Genomic DNA, 23,201 nt, shown 5'->3' with positions numbered 1-23,201 from the left:
TAACCTTTTCAACTACTCGGCAAGTCTAAGGCCATCGGCTACTCGTAGCTGTTTTGATAGGTGCTGCAGTTTAGCAAGTTGTCGGTGAAATGGACTTTGAGTGGTCAGAAAGGTTCATATAGCACATTTCTTCAAACTCTTTGTAGTTATGTCTTTAGGCTAATAAGAGAAAATCTATTGCAGCTCTGTCGCTGTTGAGCAGCTAGCAGAGTAATGAAAGCACCAGTTCTCAGTGGCAAGAAGGAATGACCTTTATTGTTTTGATTTCATCACATATATAGAGTTCTCAAAAGTCACCCAGATTGGTCAGTCAGAAGCCTTCCCCCGGGCCTGATTGGCCAGGCCTGCACTGTCCAAGTTCTGGGACACTGTTCCAACAACATCCAAACTTTATCTTTATTTATAAAACACAAGAAAATTTCTCATGGGAAAAACCTGTGCTAGCCACACAGCTCTATTAACAACATATTTAGAATTGTCAATACAGTAACAATAACTGTTCTAAAAAGCAAAATTACATTTTTACACACAAAAAAAATTTTTTTGCCAAATATTGCATTGTCTAGTTGTGAGAGGTTATACCCCCCCTCTTTTTGTTTTTGGCAAGATGTGTTTCTTATTATAAGAAGGTGAGAATGACTCAAAGGTATAATAATACATGGAATGAAACAATAAGCTTACTTAGGAAAATACATAATTAGTTGCTTAACTACTTTGCTATCACTCAGGGACTGCAATTGCTAGGGAACTTCATTTCAAAGGTAGGGCTTGGAGAACCTTTCCCGGGCAAGGATTCCAAGTTTACCTGGAAGAGAGCCTAGCTTTTATAAGCCTAATTTAGCAAGTCAAAGTGACTTGGTCACATTTTTAGTGCAGAAACAACTGGAACTGATGGCATATTTCCCAACCAGTTACGACTAGGGCTTGGCCAGAGCCCAGGCCTTAATTGGGAGGGTTTTTCTAGAGTATTTTACAAATAAGCTTCTATTAATATCAATTAGGAAAGTGTTTTAAAATTATACAGTTTTTGCTGATAACTACACAAAGTAACATGAAATATTTGAAAGTAGTTGGCATTATTATTTAACTTTAACTAAACAATCAATGGTACTATAGATAAATTTTAAATAACTGAATTGTGCACGTGCAGCGTTGTTTGAAACTCTCACTCATTCTTCTGTTTTACTTGTGGAAGATAAAACTGCAAAGGTTTTTGTGAATAGTAATATTAATTAACAAATTTAAAACAACTGGATATTTAGAAGTTTTGACGACAGTAAGCATTTTACAGACTGTGTGTTCACACGGTTAAATTAGGAAGGTTTCTGTTGTAAATTTTCATTTTATCTTTACAGCTTCAGAACTGTGTTTTCTAAAATAAATGAGCATAACGTAATAAAATGTGAATTTGATAAAACTTAAAGTTAACATCACTGAAAATGAATAGAATTCAATCTTAATAGAATTTAACAGAAGATAAAATTAACAGGACGTAAAAAATAATAAACATTAAACTGAGCAACACTTAAATTGAACAGACTTAGTCTTAATTAAACTTAAACTTAATGGAATTTAAAATAACAATTGCTTAAACTTAACTTGACTTAAATTTAACATAATGTACTTGTAATAAAACTTAAACTCAACTTTAACAGAACTTAATTCTAATAGAATTTAAACTTAACAGAATTTAAAATTAACATCATTTGTGATGCTTTGGGACTTCTAGCTTTTATGTTTTTTGTGTACTTGTGATTTTTGTGTATACTTTTGGACACTATATAGGATGTTAGAGTTCTTGTTCTCAGCATTTTTAGACAAAACAATTCTTTTAAACTTGAACTTCAAGGACAGCTTACTGAATCAGGCTACAAGATATGTAAACAACAGTTAACTGTAGGGAGCAAACTTGCAGTAATTGACATCATTGCTTGAAGCTGTAATTGGGGGATTAAAACTCAATACCTAAATTAATAGAATTTATAAAATATGAAAAACTCGGGAGTTATTATTTATTTCGGGTGTAGTTTTTTACTTAGGCTTTGACTGCCTTAAATGCACTTTGAAGGCTCTTCAATAAATTTAAATGTTTTTTATTTTCTTAACTTTGTTTAGCTTTTGTTTTAGGTAAGCTCATTAAGGTATTATTTGAACTTAATTTCAATGGCACTTAACAGGTAACTTAAACTATTTAGTAGCTGATTTATGCAAAATTTACTATAACAGTAGAGTTTTACTTACAGGCTTAATTTACAAATTTAAAATACTTAAGAAGTTAGAACAGTATTTTTAGTATGTTTGCTGTAGTACTGTCACACTCACATACACACAGACATTGTTTTAAGTAATACTTGTAAACAAAAACATTTCTTTAAATTTAGTGAGGTAGTTATTTTGGATGCTTTTGCAAATAACATACATGGGGTTAAGCTTAGTGTGAGCTTCACACTGTTAATTGCACTTAATAACGTTTTGTAAAACATTCGATGTTTTGACATAAGGATTTAAGGTTAATTGCTATAGCTCTATATTTTGTTCAGTTAATATTCACTTTAAGTATTCTAAAAAGGGCTTTACTGAATTTGTTTAAGACACTGAGCTGGTTCATAAACGAAGATATTATGTACATAACGATTGATTCGCCCCAATCGAGCTCAGAGACACTTCAGAGACCAAGTCAGAGAAGTGGGTATTTGCTTTATTCGGTGCACCGGATGTGTGGGGATTGTTTCCACTAAACACACACACCTCAGTACCCCAAAGACACAGAGTTATAGGTAAAATCATGAATATTAATTACATTCTTCAGGATAGGAGTGGTTATACAAATCATTTCTCGGAAGTCATTAATATCATTAGCATGTGCACCACGCATGCTCCGTATATCCTGGTGGTCTTTGGAGACCCCCAAAGCCTCCTCCAAGGTGAAGGTCCTTCATGGGATGATTCAGCGGTTTCTGTGCTGGTTTCAAATGCATGCTTAGCTGATAAGCCATCAGGCCAGAGCTGTTACCTACAATTTGAATTTGAATTAAGAGTTCAGCCTTCAGCCCTGGAGGCTACAGACAGGCGCCTGTGCTGGTGGAAGGGGGCAAAAAGCTCAGAGTCTCACGATAAATGATGCTTTAAGGAGATAGCTTAAAAAATTAACTTTGCTGAGGTATACTTAAGTTAAACACTTTTAAAACTGCTTTAGCAAGGAATTTAGCTTTTGTTCAAGGTTTCATCAATTACGGTGTTATTACTTATTAGGACAATTATTTTACTGTAAGGCTTTGTCATTCTGAAAAGGTAAAAACAAGTTTAAAATATAACTTAGTTGCACTAATTAATAAGGTACTTTGAAAATACATTCACAAATTGATTTTTGGAGCTTTGAAAAGGACTTCTCGGGGCGCAGCCGGCGCATGCTTGCGTCACTTCGGGGGGGAGGGAACGGAACAGGAGAAAGCGAGGAGGAAAAAAGGCGGCAGAGCTGCCCCGGGCTTTTGCTCGGCTCTGCGCTGAGCCTCTTGTTCTCTGGGTCTTAGCGCTGCCTGGCTGCACGGCGCAGGCTCGGCTCCAGCCGGCCCCGCGCTGAGCCAGGCTGGAGCGGGCAGGACCGGGGCTCCCTTTGTCTGAGGGCTGGGAGCGCCAGCACAGAATGCTCAGGAGGGGCTCTGGGCTTCCGCCGCTCTCCAGAGATGTTTTGTTATAGTGCTGCACTGCTGTTTCTTGCTGGGACTGTTGCAACTGTTGTATTAGTTGCGGTATTTGCTGTCGGAGCTGTCAATCATTTCTTCATCTTCGGGGAGGGGCTGTGTTTCAGGCGCTGTTGGTGACATGGGTGGGTGAGGCGGTGAAGGGGGCGTGGACGGCCAGCGGTGCCGCCCATCGGGGTGCCTTCTGCGACTTCCGCCTTCTGTTCTAGTTGATCGGAAACTGAGGTCGGAGTAACTTCCGCTTTTGCTCCCGGGTCGCGGAGTCTGAACGGCGTGCGGGGGGGGGGGGCCGTACCCGGGCGGCGCGAGCAGAACCGGCGGTGCACGCGGGCGGAGTGCGGGCAGCGCAGCGAGAGCGGCCGGAGCGGAGCCGAGCAAAGGCTCGGCGGGCAGTGGCCCCAATCTGGCAGAAGCTGCTGTTTTGGTTTTTTTTCCTCAGTTTGTCTTTGCGGCGGTGGCGGTGGCGGGGCGGAGCGGGCGCGCGGCACTGGTGACTCTGTGGCACCTACTGATCCCCCGCCATTCGGTCAGGGAAACTGTGCTTCCTAATATAGGAGATAAGCTTATCTAGTTCTTTTTTCCTTACTCCCTCTTCTTGCTCGGCAAGAATATTAAGGAGCAAATTTTTCTGTGCCGCTGCAAGCCCTATGACCATGCTGGCAGCGCGGAGCGGATGGTAGCGACCCTCCTCACCTTGGCTGTGACTTCCCATCTCCAGCCGGCATTCTCCGCTGCGACCCCCCCGCTCTCACCGCTCAGTCGATACGATCTTTTAGCGGCGTCGCAAATATTCGTACTCTGAGTACAGACGTGCTCGAAGCACAATGTCCGGAGTCCCTGTTCCCGGGCGCCAAAATTTGGGGGTCGCCCGACTATGATTCACGCATCTTCATAGAAGTATTGGTGTCATGTCCTTTATTTTCAGGAAGCAAGCATTATTATATACAAAAAGCACTGTTCATGTGTCTAATCTACTCTGCTAATTGGCTGAGGCTCTTTATCACGCTAAGTATTAGCTAAGATTCTGTCTAGGTAACTGCTTTATCTTGTTTACATTCTTTTATGATGCTCACATTTCTGGCTCTACATTCTGTTATCTCCTGGGAAAGGCACCTTAGAGTCGCTCACACGGTTGAATTAAGCTTAAGAAACATATTCATATGGCTTCATTCTGCAAGCTAGGTTCCAACAGTTGGGAACACACCAGTGTTTTGGCTACTGCTGAGCAGTGCTCCCACATCATAAATGCAGTCTCTTCAATGCCCCTGCCCCCAAAGGCTGGGGGTGAGTAACAGGTTGGGAGGAGACAGAGCCCAAGAGGAATCGGGGGGAAGGCGGGGAGGAGGCAGGGAGGATGAGCATTTGCTATTAAGGTATTTGTCTTTTGGAGCAACTGATTTACAGGAAAAAAGACAAAACTTCACAACCTATATAATTTTAAGTTGCAAAGCAGGTATGTTTATTACAGCTCTGGGCACGTGGGAGGTAGCCCTCCAAAGACACGCGTGCCGTCAGTCCCGTACAGCTCAGTATATATGCGGTTACATGTTACAAATTCATAGAGTTTCTCAATCTGCTTATACATATGCATAACCTATCCCCACTTTGTATTATAATGAGTTCAAAAGCCATTTTCATATCCTTGCGCCTGCGTAGTTCTGTTTTGTGGGGGGGGGGTTTCTGGGGTCTTTGCAGGACGTCTTCTTCACTGACCTTCTCACCTTCCTGTTTTACGCATGCATTCTGAGTCTCTGTCCAAAGGCCAAAAAAAACAAATTTGGTTTTTTGCCAGCGTGGAAGTTCCAGAGTATCACAGTCCTTGTTTGACAAACACAATGAATGTTAAGTCAATAGATATATTGTGTAGTGAGCAGTTTCTAACAAGTTATTTCTTAACTTCTGATTCCCTTGTATCAGTCCCTCCTTTTCTATAAAATTAGTAAATTCTTTTACTAGTACACAAATTCTTTTTCTATCAAATTTTTGTGAAAGGTGTCTTTCAATGCCTTACCATGTGCGTTTGACAGAGAGGTCAAAATTGCTACTTGTTGTAACATTCTCCAATTCCAGACACATAACATAAAGAGTAAAATAAAGCTGATGCTAACTAATATTAAAAGAACAATGATAGGGTGGCATAACGTATTTAGAATACCAGTCGCAGTAGGTGACCACCCAAAGAGCACATCCCACCAGTGATGACTTGCATCTTGCCTTGTTCTTTGCAAGACTCTGCTTATTTTTTCTGTGTCATGATGAATAGTAATTAAAGTTTTCTTTCCATTTTCTTGAACTTCTTTCAAACTTTCAATTAGGTCTTGATGCTTTACTAACTGTTTTACTAATGTAAGGTTCATTCCAATAGGTGTGAGCAACAATTTGTGGTACATAGTGTAATTAGACTTTATCAATTGGTAGGATACAACTGGGGCTAAATACAAAAAGTCACACCCAACGATCTTAACAAAATTACAGATACAAATATTAGAATGATTTTTAACATTTATGGTTATATTATCATTATCTATTTCTACAAAAGCACAAACAGTCCTTAAGCACACACAACCTTGACCAATATACACAAGCACAGTTTTTTGATTAGCATTTGGGTGGATTGCGAAGTGGCAGATGCCTTGCTCCATATCAAAGCATATGTCCTGGGCATCAATTGTATTGCTTTCACAGATAAACCCCTGTTGTTCTTGTGTAGTACAGGATTCCAAATGCACAGTCTGCCACTTCTTCTCTACTATTGTCTTGGTTTGAAAGACAGGTGCCTGCTAAGAGAGGTGGAACCCTCCCTTAGGACAAAGAATGTGATCTCTCTTCCCTCCGAATTATTTTAATTTTGAAATCAAGGGCTTTCAGGCAAAGGTATGGGAAAAGGAATAACAGTTCTTTACTAGTATCTATGGCAGAGTAAACAAGCAATAACAAGAATAACAACAACCGACAAAACCAGAAAAAAACGTAGCAGATGACTTTTTGAGCTGCCGAGCACTTTCCCGTGTGGTGTAATCAGGGTCGCAAGCAGCAGGGGTGCTGTTGAGCTCCCAGCCAGGCAGGGCAGGTGGCGCTGCGGTGCAGGGTCAGGCCAGCCTCAGGCAACTGGTAATGGCAGACGGGCTGAGAAGCAGGCAGGCAGCTTGGAGCGGCAAAGCAGGGTGGCAGGGGCAGGGGCTGGCTCTCTCCCGGGCTAGCCAGCGAGGTGACAGGGACTGTGCAGTCACGGCAGATGCCGTGGTCTCATGCGGCAAAAGCGGGGCGGGCGGCAGGGACATCCGGACTACCCCGCAGCTGCAGCAAAGCGCAGCCGGGAAAACGTGCACTCCCAGTGGGAAAGAGGTTGAATCAAAGCTCACCCAGCCAGGAAAAAAAGGCAGAGCACAGTTGGATCTCCCGCGGTCGCAGCCAGAAGCAAAAGCAGCTCACTTTCCTCCCGGTGTCCAACAGACAAGTGCCAGTCCCAAATGGCCAGCTGCCTCTCTCCCCTGCCCCACCTAGCACACCCCTTTGTCTCTTACAAAAGAATTGATGGCTCTAATCACCCAGATATTTGTTGCTTAGTAACAGGGATGGAAAAAAAATTCCAATGCCCCCTAACGTCTGACAACTATCCGGGCCCATACCCTATGTTCAGAGGGATAGAGCACTGTTCTCTCATGGTTTAGTCCTAGTGCAATAATGGGATGGATAACGTGGATGGTGGCATTACGTATAGTGAGCACAAAGGCTGTGGCCATATTAGCAATAGGGTCATAGGTAAAGTTTACTAGGGTCCACCAAGATTGAAACTTCCTTTCTAGGACAGTGGCATTGTCCCAAATAACTTTGCGAATTTCAATGGGGAAAGTGCCTTCACTACCTTCTCTTATAATTAAGGCAGCTGCTGACTGCATCCATAGTTGGGCTTGTATACAACTAAGGGCCAGGGATACATTGTCTGGGGCTATACCAAGTGCATTTATTATTAATTCATGGTCTTGCTCTAACTTTTTCCCATTTTGGTAATACTTTTGAAATTTGCCACTGTTCATTCCCTAATGCTAATAGAGAAGACTGCAGGGGCTGTCTTAATTTTACTAAGTCGCCAGGTACGGTGGCCAATTTATTCATTAATATTTTGGAGTCAATTCCATTTAGAACCCCCAATCCAGTCCCCAACACTCCAGTTAAGTCCCTCCGTACTCTACTTCTGAAGGGCACTTGTTTTTGCAACCAGGTTGTCCAGCCCTTGAAGGATGTTTGTAGGAAAGGAGACCATGTTGGTTGAATTTCAGAAACATTGATTTGCATTAGCAGTTTGTCATGGGTTTGAGATAGGACATTGCCAGGAGGACACACGAAAAGAGGGCAACCAGGCTCCAAGCTTAAAGTTGCAAAAAAGGTGATTTAATTACCTAACAGAATTGGAGGATAAATGCAAGGCAAAAAAAAACTTTTCATACATTATTTTGTTCACTCCCCCCCTCCCTCTTACAAACCCATAGTATTCACCCCCTTTCCTCCTTTACAATCCACAAGCCGGGTAGGGAGGCAGGGTGTAGGGTCTCTTTTCAGTCCACAGAGCAGATTCTCAAATTTATTCATCACTACAATTCTTCTACTACAAATACTCTTTATCTCTACTTGTTTCTCTCTCTCTCCAGACAGTTTTCTGCTCTCACCCCCACCCTCTTAAGAAGCAGTCTCTGCACTCACCCCCCCCCTTCCCTCTTTCAAAACCAGCAACACAGACAGGGGGCAGGGTGAGAGGGGTTCTCTGGTCAGTCCAATCAAGGAGAAGGGGTCTCTACTTAGCCACGGGGTCTTTTCCCACGAAAGACAGTCCTCTAGGAACTTCTTTGGCGTGAGTCCAATCTCACGAGCAACATCCCGCCCAAATTCTGCTGCTTTGTGAGTCTTTTTGTCCATAAGGTGCTGTGCAGACTCTCCTGAGCTGAGGCCAGGCTGCTTCCATCCCAGGAGCAAGGCCTTTCTCTCCCAGTCAAGGCCTTTTGCAGTTTTAACTCTTAGATGAGACTCCCACTGGTTCACAGTCTTTTCCAGGCATCCACCTGCTCCTCTGGAGTGAGCTGTGGGTGAATTTCTGCATTCTTATGGACTCCATGGGCTGCAGGAGAAACTTCTTGCTCCCCCATAGCTTTCACCACGGCTAGAAGAAAGTTTTCAGCTCTGGTGCCGGGAGCACTGGAGCACCCCTTCCCCCCCCTTCTTCACTGACCTTGGCAATCTCCATGCTGTTCTCCCTCACATATTTTCACCTCCACCTCCTCCTCCTCCAACTACAAAGAAGTGAAAGAAGTGCGTACTTGCTTTGTTTTGATTTCTTCTTAAATATGTTTTCACAGAGGCGTAACCAGCACCTCCAATTGGCCCAAACTTGGCCGGTAGCATGTCCATCACCTTCAGAGCCATCAAAAATTGGCTCTGCTGGACTTGATGTAAAAACTTCCATAACTTTCACTCAGGACACACAGGAGCCATCTTTGTGCCACACCCCTCCCCTCAGACACCTCCCCAGGCCTACCACCACAGCTTCTGAGGGGTCCAAATTTCTCCTAGATGTTAAAAATACTTTACTGATGTTTTGAGCCAATCAAAACCACCACACAGTTCAACATGTTTAAGAGACCACTCTGGGTTAAACAACAACTGTTGTTGACCCGTGTTCCTTATCACGTATGGGCCAGTCTCCTAAATTTTGGGTTCAAGTTTAGGTGGTGTGGTTTGGATTTGAGCTTGAGTGCTGGCATAGGTTGTAACAGGTCCAGCTATAGCATTTATTTTAAATTTGAATGAGAGCACATTTGTGTCCTTGGCCCAAAGACAAACCACCTCAACAGTCTGTACTAATGTAAAGGTGTACCAACAGTCCAATTCTCCTGAACTGGTACAAACTTCTACATGTAAGATTAGAGCCTGTAGGATTAGAGGGTCTGTTTTTTGGTTTCGGATGGTCGGGACAGAGATGAGAGATCTCTGAAGTCAGGTGTTAGAGCATGGGGTTTATTGTGAAAGGGCGTGGGTGTAGGAGACCTGCTAGGGGCTGCCAGATGCAGCCCAAAGCAGGTCAGAGAAGCAAGAGAGAGAGAGTAGAGCAAGAGAGAGATCAAGAGCGAGAGAGACAGATAGAGAGATGGATCGTGTGGTTGCTGTTTACAATACAATAAATCATCTTCTGTGTTGAATATTCTAATTTTCATTAACCAATATATAACAAGCTACAAATCCTACAACATTTACATACAACCTATAAGAATCATCGCATTACCATACGGCGTTATATTTTAAACCCTAAAAACTGCTTTTTGGACCCTCTGCCAAGTTGGCAGGGTCTGCTCTGACCCTTGGACCTGTCTGCAGGCAGAGGGTATTGTTTCATCAAGAGGGAGATTACCTCCAGTCGGCCGTACCATTGTTTTCTAGTTGTTCAGTAACTGGGGTTTGGTAACTCAAAGCTTGTCTTCATTTCAATCTCACTCATATTTTCCATATTCTCAGCATCTTTTGCCAGGTAATCATATTTATAAGGCTTTCCTATTTCATCTTCCCCAACATCTACATGCTTTTCAGTAGGGGTAGCTGAGACACTTATTTGGGTTGCTTTATCATAGGTAGTTTCATTAATCATTTGACAACCTATTTTAATTACTTCTCCTACAGTCCCCTGAAGTTGCCACAATGTTTGTTTTTCCCATTCTTGTTTTGCATACACTTGATTTTCATGCATAACCACAGTTAACAGATTTAAACCCTTTATATCAGAATACTTCCCCATGGATCCCATAAACCGCCTAAAAGCTTGAGACCAAGGCCACTCAGTATTGTCCTGGCTAGAAGTATTCCCCCATCCCTGGATTATAATTATGATTGTGAGAAAAATAATTTTCCTGGTTGAACTTGCATGACTTTCCATGGGGAATTGTGGGCTTTCTTCACTCGGGTATGATGAATCCAGGCGTTCTGCTCCTTGATTTTAATTGTGGTGAAAGTGGTGAGGAGTACCTGAAATGGTCCTTCCCACTGTGGCTCCAGAGTTTTTTCTGCAAGAGACTTAACATATACATAATCCCCAGGTTGACTATCATGTACAGGACCATCCAAACCCTGGCTTTGGGTTCTGGCCACATGTTTCTCAATCTTTCTGAGTTGCTTGCTTAAAGCCACCATATAGGTGGTCATTATTTCTTCCCCAATTTGGGTTGATATTCCTTTTTGTATTCCATATGGTCTCCCATAGAGTATTTCAAAGGGGCTTAACTGTTCTTTAGTTCTGGGTTTGGCCCGAATTCATAACAATGCAAGTGGAAGAGATTGGGGCCAGGGTAAATTGGCTTCTTGACCTAGCCTCACAATCTGTTGCTTGATCATATGGTTCATTTTTTCTACCTGGCCACTTGATTGAGGGTGATACGGGGTGTGGAGTTTCCATTTTATGCCTAATTGGCAGCTTATTTGCTGCACCACCCTTGCAATAAAGTGGGGTCCTCTGTCTGAGGATATTGTGGCTGGAACTCCGACGCGTGGTATTATTTCTTGTAGCAATACTTTAGTTAATTCCCGGGCCTTAGTGGTTCTGGTGGGGAAGGCTTCTGGACACCCTGAAAAGGTATCTGTTAATACTAACAAATATCAATACCCCCCTTTTCTTGGAAGTTCCGTGAAATCAATTTGCCACTGCTGTCCAGGCCCATGGCCCCTTCCAATCTGACCAAGTTTTAATTTGCAGGTAATTTTGGGTTTAGTCTGGAGGCAAAGATCACACTGCCGGGTTACCTGTTTGATGGTATCCTGTAATTTCCTGGCAACAATTTTATCATTTAAATATTTATATAGAGCATCTACTCCCCAGTGTGTTTTCTGATGTTCTTCCCTAATTAATGACCATAATTAATGAGAAGGGATTACCATTCTTCCCTCTGCTGTAATAGCCCATCCCTCTCGGTTGTATGTTGCTTTCTCACTTTTAATTAACTTTCTATGTTTTTTGTTATATTTTGGCTTACCTTCTAGGGAGACCTGCCCATCTGGGATAAAAGCTCCTTCCATTGTTATCTCACCTTTTGCTGCTTCTTTTGCCTCTCTGTCTGCCAGCTCATTTCCTTCCTCCAATTCTGAGCTCACCTTTTGGTGTGCCTTGATGTGCATGATTGCTACCTTCTCAGGTAGCTGGACTGCTTCCAACAGCTGCAGTATTTCTTGTGCATATTTGATGTTTTCCCCTTGTGAGTTCAACAATCCCCTTCCTTTCCAAATGGCTCCATGTGCATATACAACCCCAAATGCATATCTTGAGTCTGTATAGATGTTTATTTTCTTTCCTTCAGCTATTTCCAGGGCACGGGTTAGAGCAATTATCTCAGCTTTCTGTGCAGAGGTGTTTGTTGGCAAACGTCCAGACTCTATTACCTCTTTGCAGGTGGTAACTGCATACCCAGCATGTCGCTTTCCACTGATGACGTAGCTGCTCCCATCAGTGAAACAGGTTTCTGCATCATTTAAAGGGGTATCCTTCAGATCTGGACGACTGGAGTATGTGGCCTCAATGGTCTCCAGACAGTCGTGGTGTACCAGCACTCCTTTATTCCCACTGAGAAAAGAAGCTGTTTTGACAATGTTAGTTACTACTATTTCTACATCATCTTGTTCCACCATGATGGCTTGGTATTTCAAGAACCTCTGTGGGGAAAGCCAGTGGCCACCTTTCATTTCTAGCACTGCGGACACTGTGTGGGACACTAGCACAGTCATTTTTTGGCCTAAGGTAAATTTCCATGCCTCTTGAATGTCCATCACGACTGCCGCAACAGCCCTGAGGCACCCCGGCCATCCTTTGGCTGATGCATCTAGCTGCTTAGACAAATAAGCAACTGCCCATCGATACGGACCCAGGTCCTGTGCTAAGATTCCCAATGCAATCCCCTGTTTCTCATGGGAAAACAGAAAGAATGGTTTACTCATGTCTGGAAGTCCTAGAGCTGGAGCTGACATGAGGGCATTCTTCAGCTGGTCGAAGGCCCATGTGGCCTCTTTTGTCCACTGAAGATCTCTCTGTTCTGTGTTTATGAGAGCATATAGGGGCTTCACATGTAACCCATAACTATAAACCCAAAGTCGACACCATCCTGTCATTCCCAAGAATGTTCTGAGTTCTTTTACAATTTGAGGTTTTGGGATCTGGCAGATGGCCTCCTTGCGGTCCCATCCCAAAGTTCTCTGTCCTGCACTGATTTCATAGCCCAAATAAACCACTTTTTTCTTCATTAGTTGGGCTTTTTTTCTTGGAAACTCAATATCCTTTTAGTCGTAGAAAAATTAGCAGACTTACTGTCCAGGCAAGACAGGCCTCTTCAGTCTTGGTAGCTATTAAGAGGTCATCCACATACTACAAAAGTTTTCCTTCTAATGGCTGGGCTTCCCGGGATTCTAAGTCTTTAGCAAGTTGATCTCCAAATATGGTAGGACTATTTTTGAACCCCTGAGGCAACACTGTCCAGATGAGCTGAGTTTTACGTCTACTTTTAGGGCTTTCCCATTCAAAGGCGAATATTTTCTGGCTGGCTTTGTGGAGAGGGCGCAAAAGAAGGCATCTTTCAAATCTAGAACAGTAAACCAAGTTAATTCTGGTGTTAATTCAGTTAATAAGGTATATGGATTTGCCACCACAGGGTAGAGATCCTCTGCTATCTTATTTATAGCCCTTAAGTCTTGCACTACCTGGTATGACTCATCAGGTTTGCGAACAGGTAGTATAGGGGTGTTAAAATCAGACTGGCATTCTTTCAATAGTCCTAGCTGCAAAAAGTTTTCTATTACTGGGCTAATTCCTTCTCTGTCTTCTTTCTTTAAAGGATATTGTTTAACTGTCTGTTTTCCTTCCTTGAGTTTAATTTGTATGGGAGGTGCATTCTTAGCTCTCGCAGGAACACTAGTGGCCCAAACCCCAGGAAATACTTGATTTGCTATTTCTTCACTAATTTCTTCTTCGGTCTCAGTGGTTGTCAATATTAAGCTTAATATTTCTATATATTGGTGATCATTCACCTCCAGAGTAATTTCTCCATTTTTAATATAATAGTTGCTTGCAATTGTTCTAATAAGTCTCTACCTAAGAGTGCTTTTGGAGAGTTGGGCATGTATAGAAACTTATGAATTCCCCATTGTTTCCCAAATTTATACTTCAGGGGCTTACAGAAATATGCTTTTTCAGGTTGGCCAGTGGCACCTTTTACCATGACATAATCTTCCCCTATAGGCATCAAAGCTTTATTCAAGACTGAATAAGTTGCCCCCGTATCTACCAGAAACTCTACTTCTTTCTCCTTTTCCCCTAGCTTTACTATAACCAGGGGATCTGCTAGGGTTGAATCCCCTGGTCCTCTTCAGTCTTCCTTAACATATGCAATCTCTTTCTCTTCAAAGTTATCCCGTTTCTTAGTCGGACGTGTATTTTTCTTCTCTGGGCACTTATCTTTCCAATGTCCGAATTTCTTGCAATTTGCACACTGGTCCTTGTGCAGTCTGTTTTTTCCTTGCCTATGCCTCTCTTTCTGATTACTCCTTTCTCCACTCTCTTCCACTAATGTCACTAACTTTTTGACTCCCTCTTTATATTTTGCCTCTCTGTTACTGTACACTCTCCACCCCTCATCTAATAATACCTCTAAATTCCTGCTCTTGGTTGAACGCAGTTTCTGGAGTTTACGTCTAATGTCCCCCTGTGATTGGCCCAAAAAGAGAGACAATAGTTGTTGTATCCCCACCTCTGACCCAGGGTCCAGTGTTGTGTTTTTGCACATAGCATCTTTTAATCCTTCTAGAAAGTCAGTTGGAGACTTGTAGGGGCCATGCTTGACTGCATACAGCACTGACCAGTTAATGGTTTTAGGAATTGCCTTTTCCATGGCTTTCACTATCCACTCCTGATAAGCCTGTAGTTTAGCCATTTTGGCTGTTCTATTTGGATCCCATTTTGGGTCCTGGAGTGGCAAATACTCTTTGTGATCCTCCTGTTGTGTTTTGTAATAATCTTCAGCCAAATCCTCTGCCTTTTTCAAAATTAATTGTTTTTTGGTTTCTGTTACAGCTTCTAATAACAATTGAATATCATTCCAATCGGGATTATGTTGTTTCATTATAAAACATAAATGTTTACTTACGATTGTTGGATCTGCTCGATAATCTTTTGCAATCTTTTTCCAGGCTTCTATGTCAATGGTAGAAAAAGGTACTCTGATCAGCATTGTATTACCCTCCGGCCCTACTGTCTCTCGCAGAGGTGCTTGCAGCACTTGCCTCTGCTTCCATCATGTTCGAGCAGAGACCGGGCTCCCTGGAGGGGAAGGCGCGTCCTCCGAGTCTGCATCATTCTCTTGCTTCCTAGGAGAGGGCTTAAGAAAATCAGTTAATTCTTGTTCTTGTGTTGCTGCCTGACAAACCTTGTCTGGTTTTGTACATCTTTGGTTTACGCTGCAAGCTGAACGACATCATTTGAGTCTGTTTTTAGTAGCTCTATTTTCCCTTTCAAGGGCCAACACCAAGGGATCCTGAGGTGGTACAAGCCCACAGTGTCTCTGCCATTCGGGGTGGTTTCGGAGAGAGAAAAACATGTCTGCATAAGAAACTTCATCCCACTTTCCTTCTCTTCTCAAAAACATTAGCTGGAGAAGGGTGTTATAATCTAAAGTTCCAAAAAGTGGCCTTTTTTCGTCACAATCTAATTTATATAAAGGCCACCACTAGTTGCAATATTTAATAAGGGTCTTATTTTCTGTCCCCCCTCTCCCGGCTATTTCTTTCCAATGTGCTAAAATGCATCCAAGGGGGCTCTTTGCTAATATTTCTTCACTATGGCTACTTCCCATTCTACTTAAAATCTTTATTTAAATGTTATATTACCCACTCTAGGTCACTTGTATAATGTATTAACTATTCCTTGGTACGGGGATGTTTCTCGGTTAGTATTCCTCTCCATTTTTCTTCTCTCTCAGTTTAATTGTTATAGCTTAAACTATCATACACAGCATGCAGTTATTCAACACACTGTCACAGCAAAGATGAATTACACAATAAACTTCTATGCACACCATTCAAAACAATGCACAAACTCTAAACATTCATACCTTACTTCCGGGATCCCGGTAATTCGGGGCGTCATTTCCGCCCCTGGTCTGCGCTTACTTCCGGGATCCGGTTATCAGAAGCCGAACACACATATGCACACACACCGGTTATAGGAGCTCCAGACACCCAGACATACGGTAATATTCTGCCTACCCTTTCTCCTGCCTCTTATACAGTCATTGGCAGGTCTATCTTGGCTTCTGTCGGGGTTTGACTTTGACTAAATGCCAGGCACTTCTGCTCTCTCCTGCTGCAGATGTGCAGGAGAGGGGAAAGAAAAAACTGTAAAAACACACACCAATCTCATGAGTTAAGTGAGATAGGACACTGGTAGGAGGATGCACTAAAGAAAAGGGCAGAACAGGCTCCAAACTTAAAGTTGCAATGTGGTTTAATTACTGACAGAGTTGGAGGATAAATGAGAGGTAAAAATAAACTTTTCATACACTATTTTGTTCACTCGCCCCCCTCCTTCTTAAGACAGCATTTTCTACTCACTCCCCCTCCCTCCTTCCAACCAACAGCTCGGGGAGGGGGGCAGGGTGTGGGGTATTTTCTCAGTCCATAGAGCAGTTCCATAAATCTATTCATTACCACAATTCTTCTACTACAAATACTCTTTATCTCTACTTATCTCTCTCTCTCTCTCTAGACAGTTTCTCTGCTCTCACCCCCTCCCTCTTAAGAAGCAGTCTCTCCGCTCACCCCCCTTCCCTCTTTCCAAACCAACAACATGGGCAGGGGGCAGGGTAAGGGGTATGTTCTCTGATCAGTTGTTGCAGTGGCCCTTTGGCAGATCAGCCTGGGAGATCAGCAGCGTGGGTCAGTGACTGTGGAAGAGGAATCCTGGGTCTGAGGCGAAAGCTGTCACTGTCGAAGTTAGGGCGACAAGCTTGTCACGACCCAGAGGACCCTGCCGCTGGAAGCATTAATATGCCCCAAGCAGCAAGTCTATTGGCCCCATGTACCTCCCTGCCTTTATCCCATTTATGGTTTATGCTCCAGAATGTTCCCCCCAGCACAGCACCCCATAGGTTTAAAAGCTTTGTACCCTCCCTCACTGTATGGTTACTGGTTTGTATCCCTGTCCTTCTCCCCTTGGACTTTCCCTGGTTGGCCCTTAGGGGCTGGCCACTCCCCGTTTCCCCCCCCTTTTAACCCCGTGCAGCCTTTGTTCTGTGCTCTTGCGTTCTGGATTCCTGCCCCGTGCAGCCTTTGTTCTGTGCTCTTGCGTTCTGGATTTCTGCCCCGCTGCTGACCCCCGCTCTCCGCCCTCCTCACTGCCCTTCGCCTTTCCCTGCAATCCTTCAATACACCTCCTGGAATCCCAAGCGCAAGAGCCTACGCCTCCTTCGTTTCTACCGCTTTCCCAACGAGCTACCATCTCCCCGGGGGCTGCAGCTCACCCGTGTGCTTTCCTGGCCACGGCACGTCTGGAGCATGTTCGGCATAGCCGTTTGCCCTTCTGTGCTGCTTCTCGGCGTTTGGCTGCTTTTCAGAGCGTGAAGCAGCAGTCAGTCCATCAGGGAGAGGGGTCCTCTACTTAGCCATGGGGTCCCTCCCACAAGAGACAGTCCTCTGGGAACTTCTTTGGCGTGGGTCCAATCTCATGAGCAACATCCCGCCCAAATTCTGCTGCAACATGAGTTTCTTTTTCCATAAGGTGCAGATGCTCCTGAGCCGAGGCCAGGCTGCTTCCATCCTGTTATAAATTGGGTCTCAATAAGTCAATCAGAGACAATTCCAATTCAGTAATTTGTAATTTATTCAAGCAAGCGGATACAGGTCAAAGCAGCGCTGGGCGGGCTAGGCAGGCTCCTTCGCTCTGCCTAAGACACACCGCGCAGAGGTTTGTGTGTGCCGAGGTTTTATGCAGTCCCTTTTTCCGGGTTACGTGTCATTTGCTGGAGATAAGGCTGTGTCTGCGTAGTCTACTGCTGTTGCTAGAGGGTCCGCCGCTGCCTTCCGAAAGGTCGTAGTCACGTTCGCAGCTTGCCTTTCTTCCTAAACCTTGCAAGTTTTGTATAAGCCTTGTGTAAACAGGATGCTTAAGTTCTGCTTATGCCAGCAGGAGGTCTTTGGCCCGTGGGGGCCCTGTTTTCCTGTTGCGATTTAGAGAATCAATCCTTATCTATCACAATCTCCCCTTTCTTTAATACCATTTTGTTCGCTAAATCGCTTTAAGGCCTCTGTGCTAAGGATCAGTCCTTCGGCCATATCATATTCTTGCTGATCGGGTATTATCTCTAGTTTAGCCTTAGCTAGCATTAGGTGTGCTGCTTCCAATCTTCCTTTAACTATACTTAAAAGTTGATTGAATATACATGGTCCAAATGTAAGTGTCAATATTAGTACAACCAGAGGTCCCGCTAGGGTAGATAACATGGTTGTAAGCCACGGGGATGTATTGAACTAGCTTTCATACCAATTCCGGGTGTTTTCTCTTTCTCTTTTGCATTTTTCTAATCTTTTACAGAGTTCAGACATAGCATCTCTCACTACCCCTGTGTGGTCAGCATACTACCCGCAGAGCAGTAAATTCTTTGTTTACAAGAGATGCTATACCTGTACTGGCTCTAGTAGCTCTTAAAGCTAGCAATGTTGCTATGGTTTGAGTTCCCAGTGTCAATATAATTGTACTTAGTAGGTGATGTACACCCTTGAGGATACCATCCTGTGGAAATATGTTTGTCACTGTTCCTAGGAGTCCAACTTCCTGCTACAGTTACACACTCCCAATGTGCACAATAATAAGCTGTTGGTTGATTACAGTACCTAAGACCAGGATTTGAACTTGGGCACATATAGTAATCTGTAGTACGATTCGGATAATAGTATGGTCTTAATGACCTGACTGGGATCTGAAAAGATGGGTTTTCCACAGTAGTTTATGTCTGTATGATGTGTTGATCTTCTCATCGGATCAGAGACCATTTAAACGGTTCATGAGGATGATGGCTAGTGCTACTCATGATACATTTTAACAAAATTAAGCTACACATATATATACATCGTGTAAGTGATGGTCCCATGGCTGAACGTGTACTTCTTACCTGTATTTGATACCCACTTTGCTGTTTGGGCTCTTGAACCCTTTTAAAGTCCTTCCAAGACTTGGGGCAGCTCGGTCCAGATCTTTTCATAGTCCCACGGACTGTCTTTACTCTCCCAGGTTCGATCCCTCTGCCTCGCCCGTCGACTCGGTTGCCGCGAGCCACGGGGGTCACCATCTTTTCGGCAGCAAGGATATTCCTCGGGGGGCTTCGGGGTAAATGATCTGTTTTTATAACTGTCCCAGTTTTTATGTTTAACCACTGGACCATGGCAGGGTAAGTGAGCCACATTTTTTTTTTTTCTACAGTCTCCTCCAATGATTTCTGCCACCATCGGCCTAGGTTCATTGGAGTGGTAACAATAAAATTCAGGGCAAATCTCATGGAGGCAAATATCCCACCATTCGGGCGTCTCCTGTCGTAATTTCCCCAATTTAACAGCCAATCGTAACAAATGCTCGGTTTGCTTACGTTCTGCTTTATAGCAGGTTGGGCAGACCCCCATAGGAGGCCTTCCCCTGGTGCAATGGGTCCACCACTTTTCTCTACATACTTTGCATACAAAACATACAAAGGGATAGCAATTACAATTAGGGGTATTACATTTGACCACATGGTTCCAAGCATAGCAATCATAGGGTAAATCATACTTAATGAAAACTCTAATGGGGTATTTCAGGTGTACAGTAACAGGGTTCATGCACTAGAAATTACAGTCTCTTAAGTCTTATCTTCAATTCCTCGGGGCGTTCCACGACCTTCTACAAGGGGTCTCTGTTGAACTTCTTTACTTGGCTGGCGTGAGTCCAACCCTTTTCGGTGGTCCGGACTGCGGATTCTGTGGTAAGTAACACAACATAGGGACCTTCCCATTGAGGGGTTAAAGATGCCTCTTTCTAGGATTTTATTAAAACTTCATCTCCAGGCTGATATGCATGTATCGGCATCCAGAGAGGTGGTCTTTGGACAGCTAACCCCTTTTGTCTCAGCTTGTCCCATCTCTCCGCCAGGTGTGTAATGTAAGTTTGTGAGTGTCTGATACAGCGGGATGATCTCCAGGAATTTCTAAATTAAAGGGCATTCCATATAACATTTCATAGGGAGAAAGTCTTATATCTGTACGGGGTTGTGTCCTAATATTTAATAGAGTTAACAGTAAACATTTAACCCAACTCATTTTTGTTTTAAGCATTAATTTAGTCAATTGTTTCTTAATTTCCCCATTCATACGTTCTACTTTTCCCGAACTTTGTGGATGCCAAGGGGTGTGATATTCCCAATTGATACCTAGAGCATCTGCCACAGCTTTTGCTACCTTGGACACGAAATGGGGTCCTTGGTCTGAGTCCATAGTTTCAATGAGACCGTATCGTGGAATAATTTGTTCTAACAATACCTTGGCAACTGTTTGTGCAGTAGCTCGTGTTGTTTAAACGGCTTCTACAAAATGGGTTAAGTGGTCTACCATTACTAGTAGATATTTGTGTCTTCCTACTGCAGGTAATTCTGTGAAGTCTATTTGAACATGTGAGAACGGTCTATGTGCTAATTCCCGTCTCTCAGGCAATCGTTCTCCTAGTTGCTGTTTATTTACTTTCTGGCAGGTTACACATCCCATGGTTACTTGTTTGGCCAGATTATATATCTTTATGCACATATATTTATTAGCAAAGTGATCTACTAAGGCTTGTATTCTCCAATGAGTTTTTTCATGTAATCTCCGCAAAACCCGCAGAGCCATAGCTTTTGGTAGTACTTCCCTCCCATCTGCAAGGACCCACTTCTTTTCTGAATTCTGTGTCACCCCTGTTTGTCTAAGCTTTTGCTCCTCTAGCGTAGAAAAGCATAACAACTGAGGTCTCTGGGTTTGACCCTCTTTTTCATGTACATAACACCATTCCTTATGGGGATTATCGCATGTGCAAACCAGACCATCGCACCCAAAATCTTTCCAGCAAGCAAAGCAGGGGAATTTCTCTAAATCATCTTTACATGTTGCACAAAGCTCGCGTGGGTGTTTCTTGTGGAGAGAAAGCAAAGCAGCTCGTTTTGCTTCCTCATCTGCTAGGTTATTGCCTCTTGTAGTTAAACTTAACTCTTTTTGGTGCCCTTTAACATGTACTACAGCCAATTTAGTTGGTTGTCAGAGTGCCTTTAAGATTTCTTTAATGAGCCTCTCATGCACTAGTCCCTTACCCTGGGAGGTTATTAGGCCCCTTTCTTCCCAAATTTTTCCAAATGTATGTACCACTCCAAATGCATATTTGGAGTCAGTGTAGATGGTCCTTATGTCTTTTCCAATTATTTGTAAGGCTCGTAATACAGCATAAAGTTCACATGCTTGAGCTGACCAACTTGGGTTTAAGGGACCTGATTGGAGTACTTCCATGGTTTGTCCGTCAATGATGGCATAGCCGGACTTACGTTTACCCTCTACTACCCGTGAGGACCCATCCACAAATAATTTAATGCTGTCTTCTAATTCTTCATCTTCTAGGTCAGGCCTAATCTTTGTTTGTTCTTCTGTGGTTTGGAGGCAATCATGTAATAGCACATTGCCGTCGGGTACCCCATACAAAAATTGGGCCGGATTTTGTACTGAGGTGGTTTCTAAAGTTAATTTAGGATATGCAACCAGAATTCCTTCGTATTTAAGCAATCTGGCGTCTGTGATCCATTTTTCTGCCTTTTGGGATAAAATACTCCGGATATCATGAGGGGAGACAACTCGCAGTTCTCCTCCAAAGGTTATTTTGAGGGCTTCCTCTACCATTAGTGATGCTGCAGCTACTACTTGGAGACAAGTAGGCCATCCCTTACTAATGGGAGTCTAACAATTTAGATAAATAGGCCACAGGCTTTTTACTACTGGCCCAGTCCTGAGCCAAAATACCAAATGCAGTCCCCTCTTCGGTATTCACAAATAAATGGAACGGCTTGTGGATATCAGGCAAGCTTAACACGGGTGCATTGACCAATTCTTTTTTTTTTTTTTAGAGCCTGAAATCTTTCCTCATCTGCTGGAGACCATTTAAGGAGTCCATCATGGGTCAATTTTTCATATAGGAATTTGACTTTTTGGCTGTAATTCTCAATCCATTGTCTACAATAGCCAAATAATCCCAGTAATTGTCGAATTTGTCATTTTGTTTTGCTGTTCATTAAAGGCCTTAGTCATATTTTGTCCCCTAGGGACTGATTTTTTAATGCCTTGGACTATGATCGTCCGCAAGTCTTGCATGTGTGCCTGATCATTTGGGTCTTGATTATTCCAACTGGGCCACTGTAATGGCCACTTCAAAACCCCAGTCGGGCCCTGAGGATGGTTATTTTCCCAAATTCTCATACCGGCTGTTTTAATCATCCTTCTTTCTTCTGCCGTAAAGAGAATCCCCAAAATAGACTGGAGTTCATCCCAGGTATAAATGTTAGGACCTAGGAATTGATCTACTCTCTCAGCAACTCCCAATGGATCTTCTAGAAGGTGACCCATTTCCTTTTTAAATTCTCTTACGTCCCCTGAATTTAAGAGAACTGCTATGTACCCTATACTAGGTGCCTGACCTCCCCCTGGTTGGTTTACCATCTCCATGCCAACTTCTCTGAGTGGATATAGACCATTACGCGCCCTGCTGCGTGTGATGCGTCTACTAGGCTGAGCAGGCTCCTCATCCTCAGACGACTGATTAGTGTCATCTTGAGGTAATAACGGGGCTGTTGGTGCATTCTGAGGTGGCGCCGGAGTTGGTGCTGGAGGTACATATGGAGGGGGCATTTCCTCTGAATTCCTTTTCTTAGGATCTTTTGTTTTAACACAAAAAGTCCTGCCCCTCATATCGGGGTAATCCAAAGGGCAGCATAATCACTTTCTTCCTGATTAAAAGGTTGTTTGGAATTTACATACAAATTTAAAGCTTGACACATAAAATCCTCAAACGACCCAAATACTGGTCAGTACAAAGGGTCGGTCCGTATCTGTTTTCCTCCCCAAACTACTATGCAATGATTTATCATTTTACTTTTACTCTTACCCCTTGTATGGGGGTCATCCGCTCAATATTTAATCAAAACCCCTAAGGGACTATCAGGCGGGATATCCGGGAGTTTTGTCTGGGGCTCCCCCCCATGGATTCAGAGGGCTTGCTTTTCTTCTGACCCATCTTCCAGAGTGTCTTCAGTCACACACACACTCGCGTCTTCCCGGTCATGGCCCAGTCCCTCACGGGATGTGGGAACTGCACTACAAGGGAGTCCACATTCACTTCGCCAAGCCTTTGGCGTCTCACACACCACACTCTGGGATAACCACCCCAACCAAACG

At 43.4% G+C, this 23,201-nt stretch overlaps 1 protein-coding gene and 1 pseudogene across 1 annotated transcript; both read right to left on the bottom strand.

Annotated features, from left to right (window-relative positions):
- Positions 1-5,372: 5,372 nt before the first annotated feature.
- LOC146425430 (uncharacterized) lies at positions 5,373-6,982 on the bottom strand. Its single transcript, XM_085041457.1, has 2 exons — positions 6,932-6,982; positions 5,373-6,478 (listed from the first exon to the last, which is right to left on the bottom strand). Exons 1-2 carry the CDS (start codon positions 6,980-6,982, stop codon positions 5,654-5,656), a joined length of 876 nt encoding a protein of 291 aa, XP_084897583.1. The 3' UTR covers positions 5,373-5,653.
- Positions 6,983-7,300: 318 nt separating this feature from the next.
- Positions 7,301-7,999, bottom strand: LOC146425429 (uncharacterized; annotated as a pseudogene).
- Between the last annotated feature and the right edge of the window lie 15,202 nt (positions 8,000-23,201).

Source organism: Lichenostomus cassidix, chromosome W (assembly GCF_008360975.1).
Source record: "Lichenostomus cassidix isolate B80296 chromosome W, HeHo_3.0, whole genome shotgun sequence".
In the NCBI taxonomy this organism is placed as follows: domain Eukaryota; kingdom Metazoa; phylum Chordata; class Aves; order Passeriformes; family Meliphagidae; genus Lichenostomus; species Lichenostomus cassidix.
This window is presented reverse-complemented; position numbering and strand designations above follow the sequence as displayed.

Bases quoted from the DNA above. Each gene is read 5' to 3' on its own strand.
- LOC146425430 (XM_085041457.1), bottom strand. From the start codon at position 6,982: ATGTCCCTGCCGCCCGCCCCGCTTTTGCCGCATGAGACCACGGCATCT. The intron at 6,479-6,931 runs GTGACTGCACAG...CTCTCTTAGCAG, and splicing joins ATGAGACCACGGCATCTGCC to GCACCTGTCTTTCAAACCAA.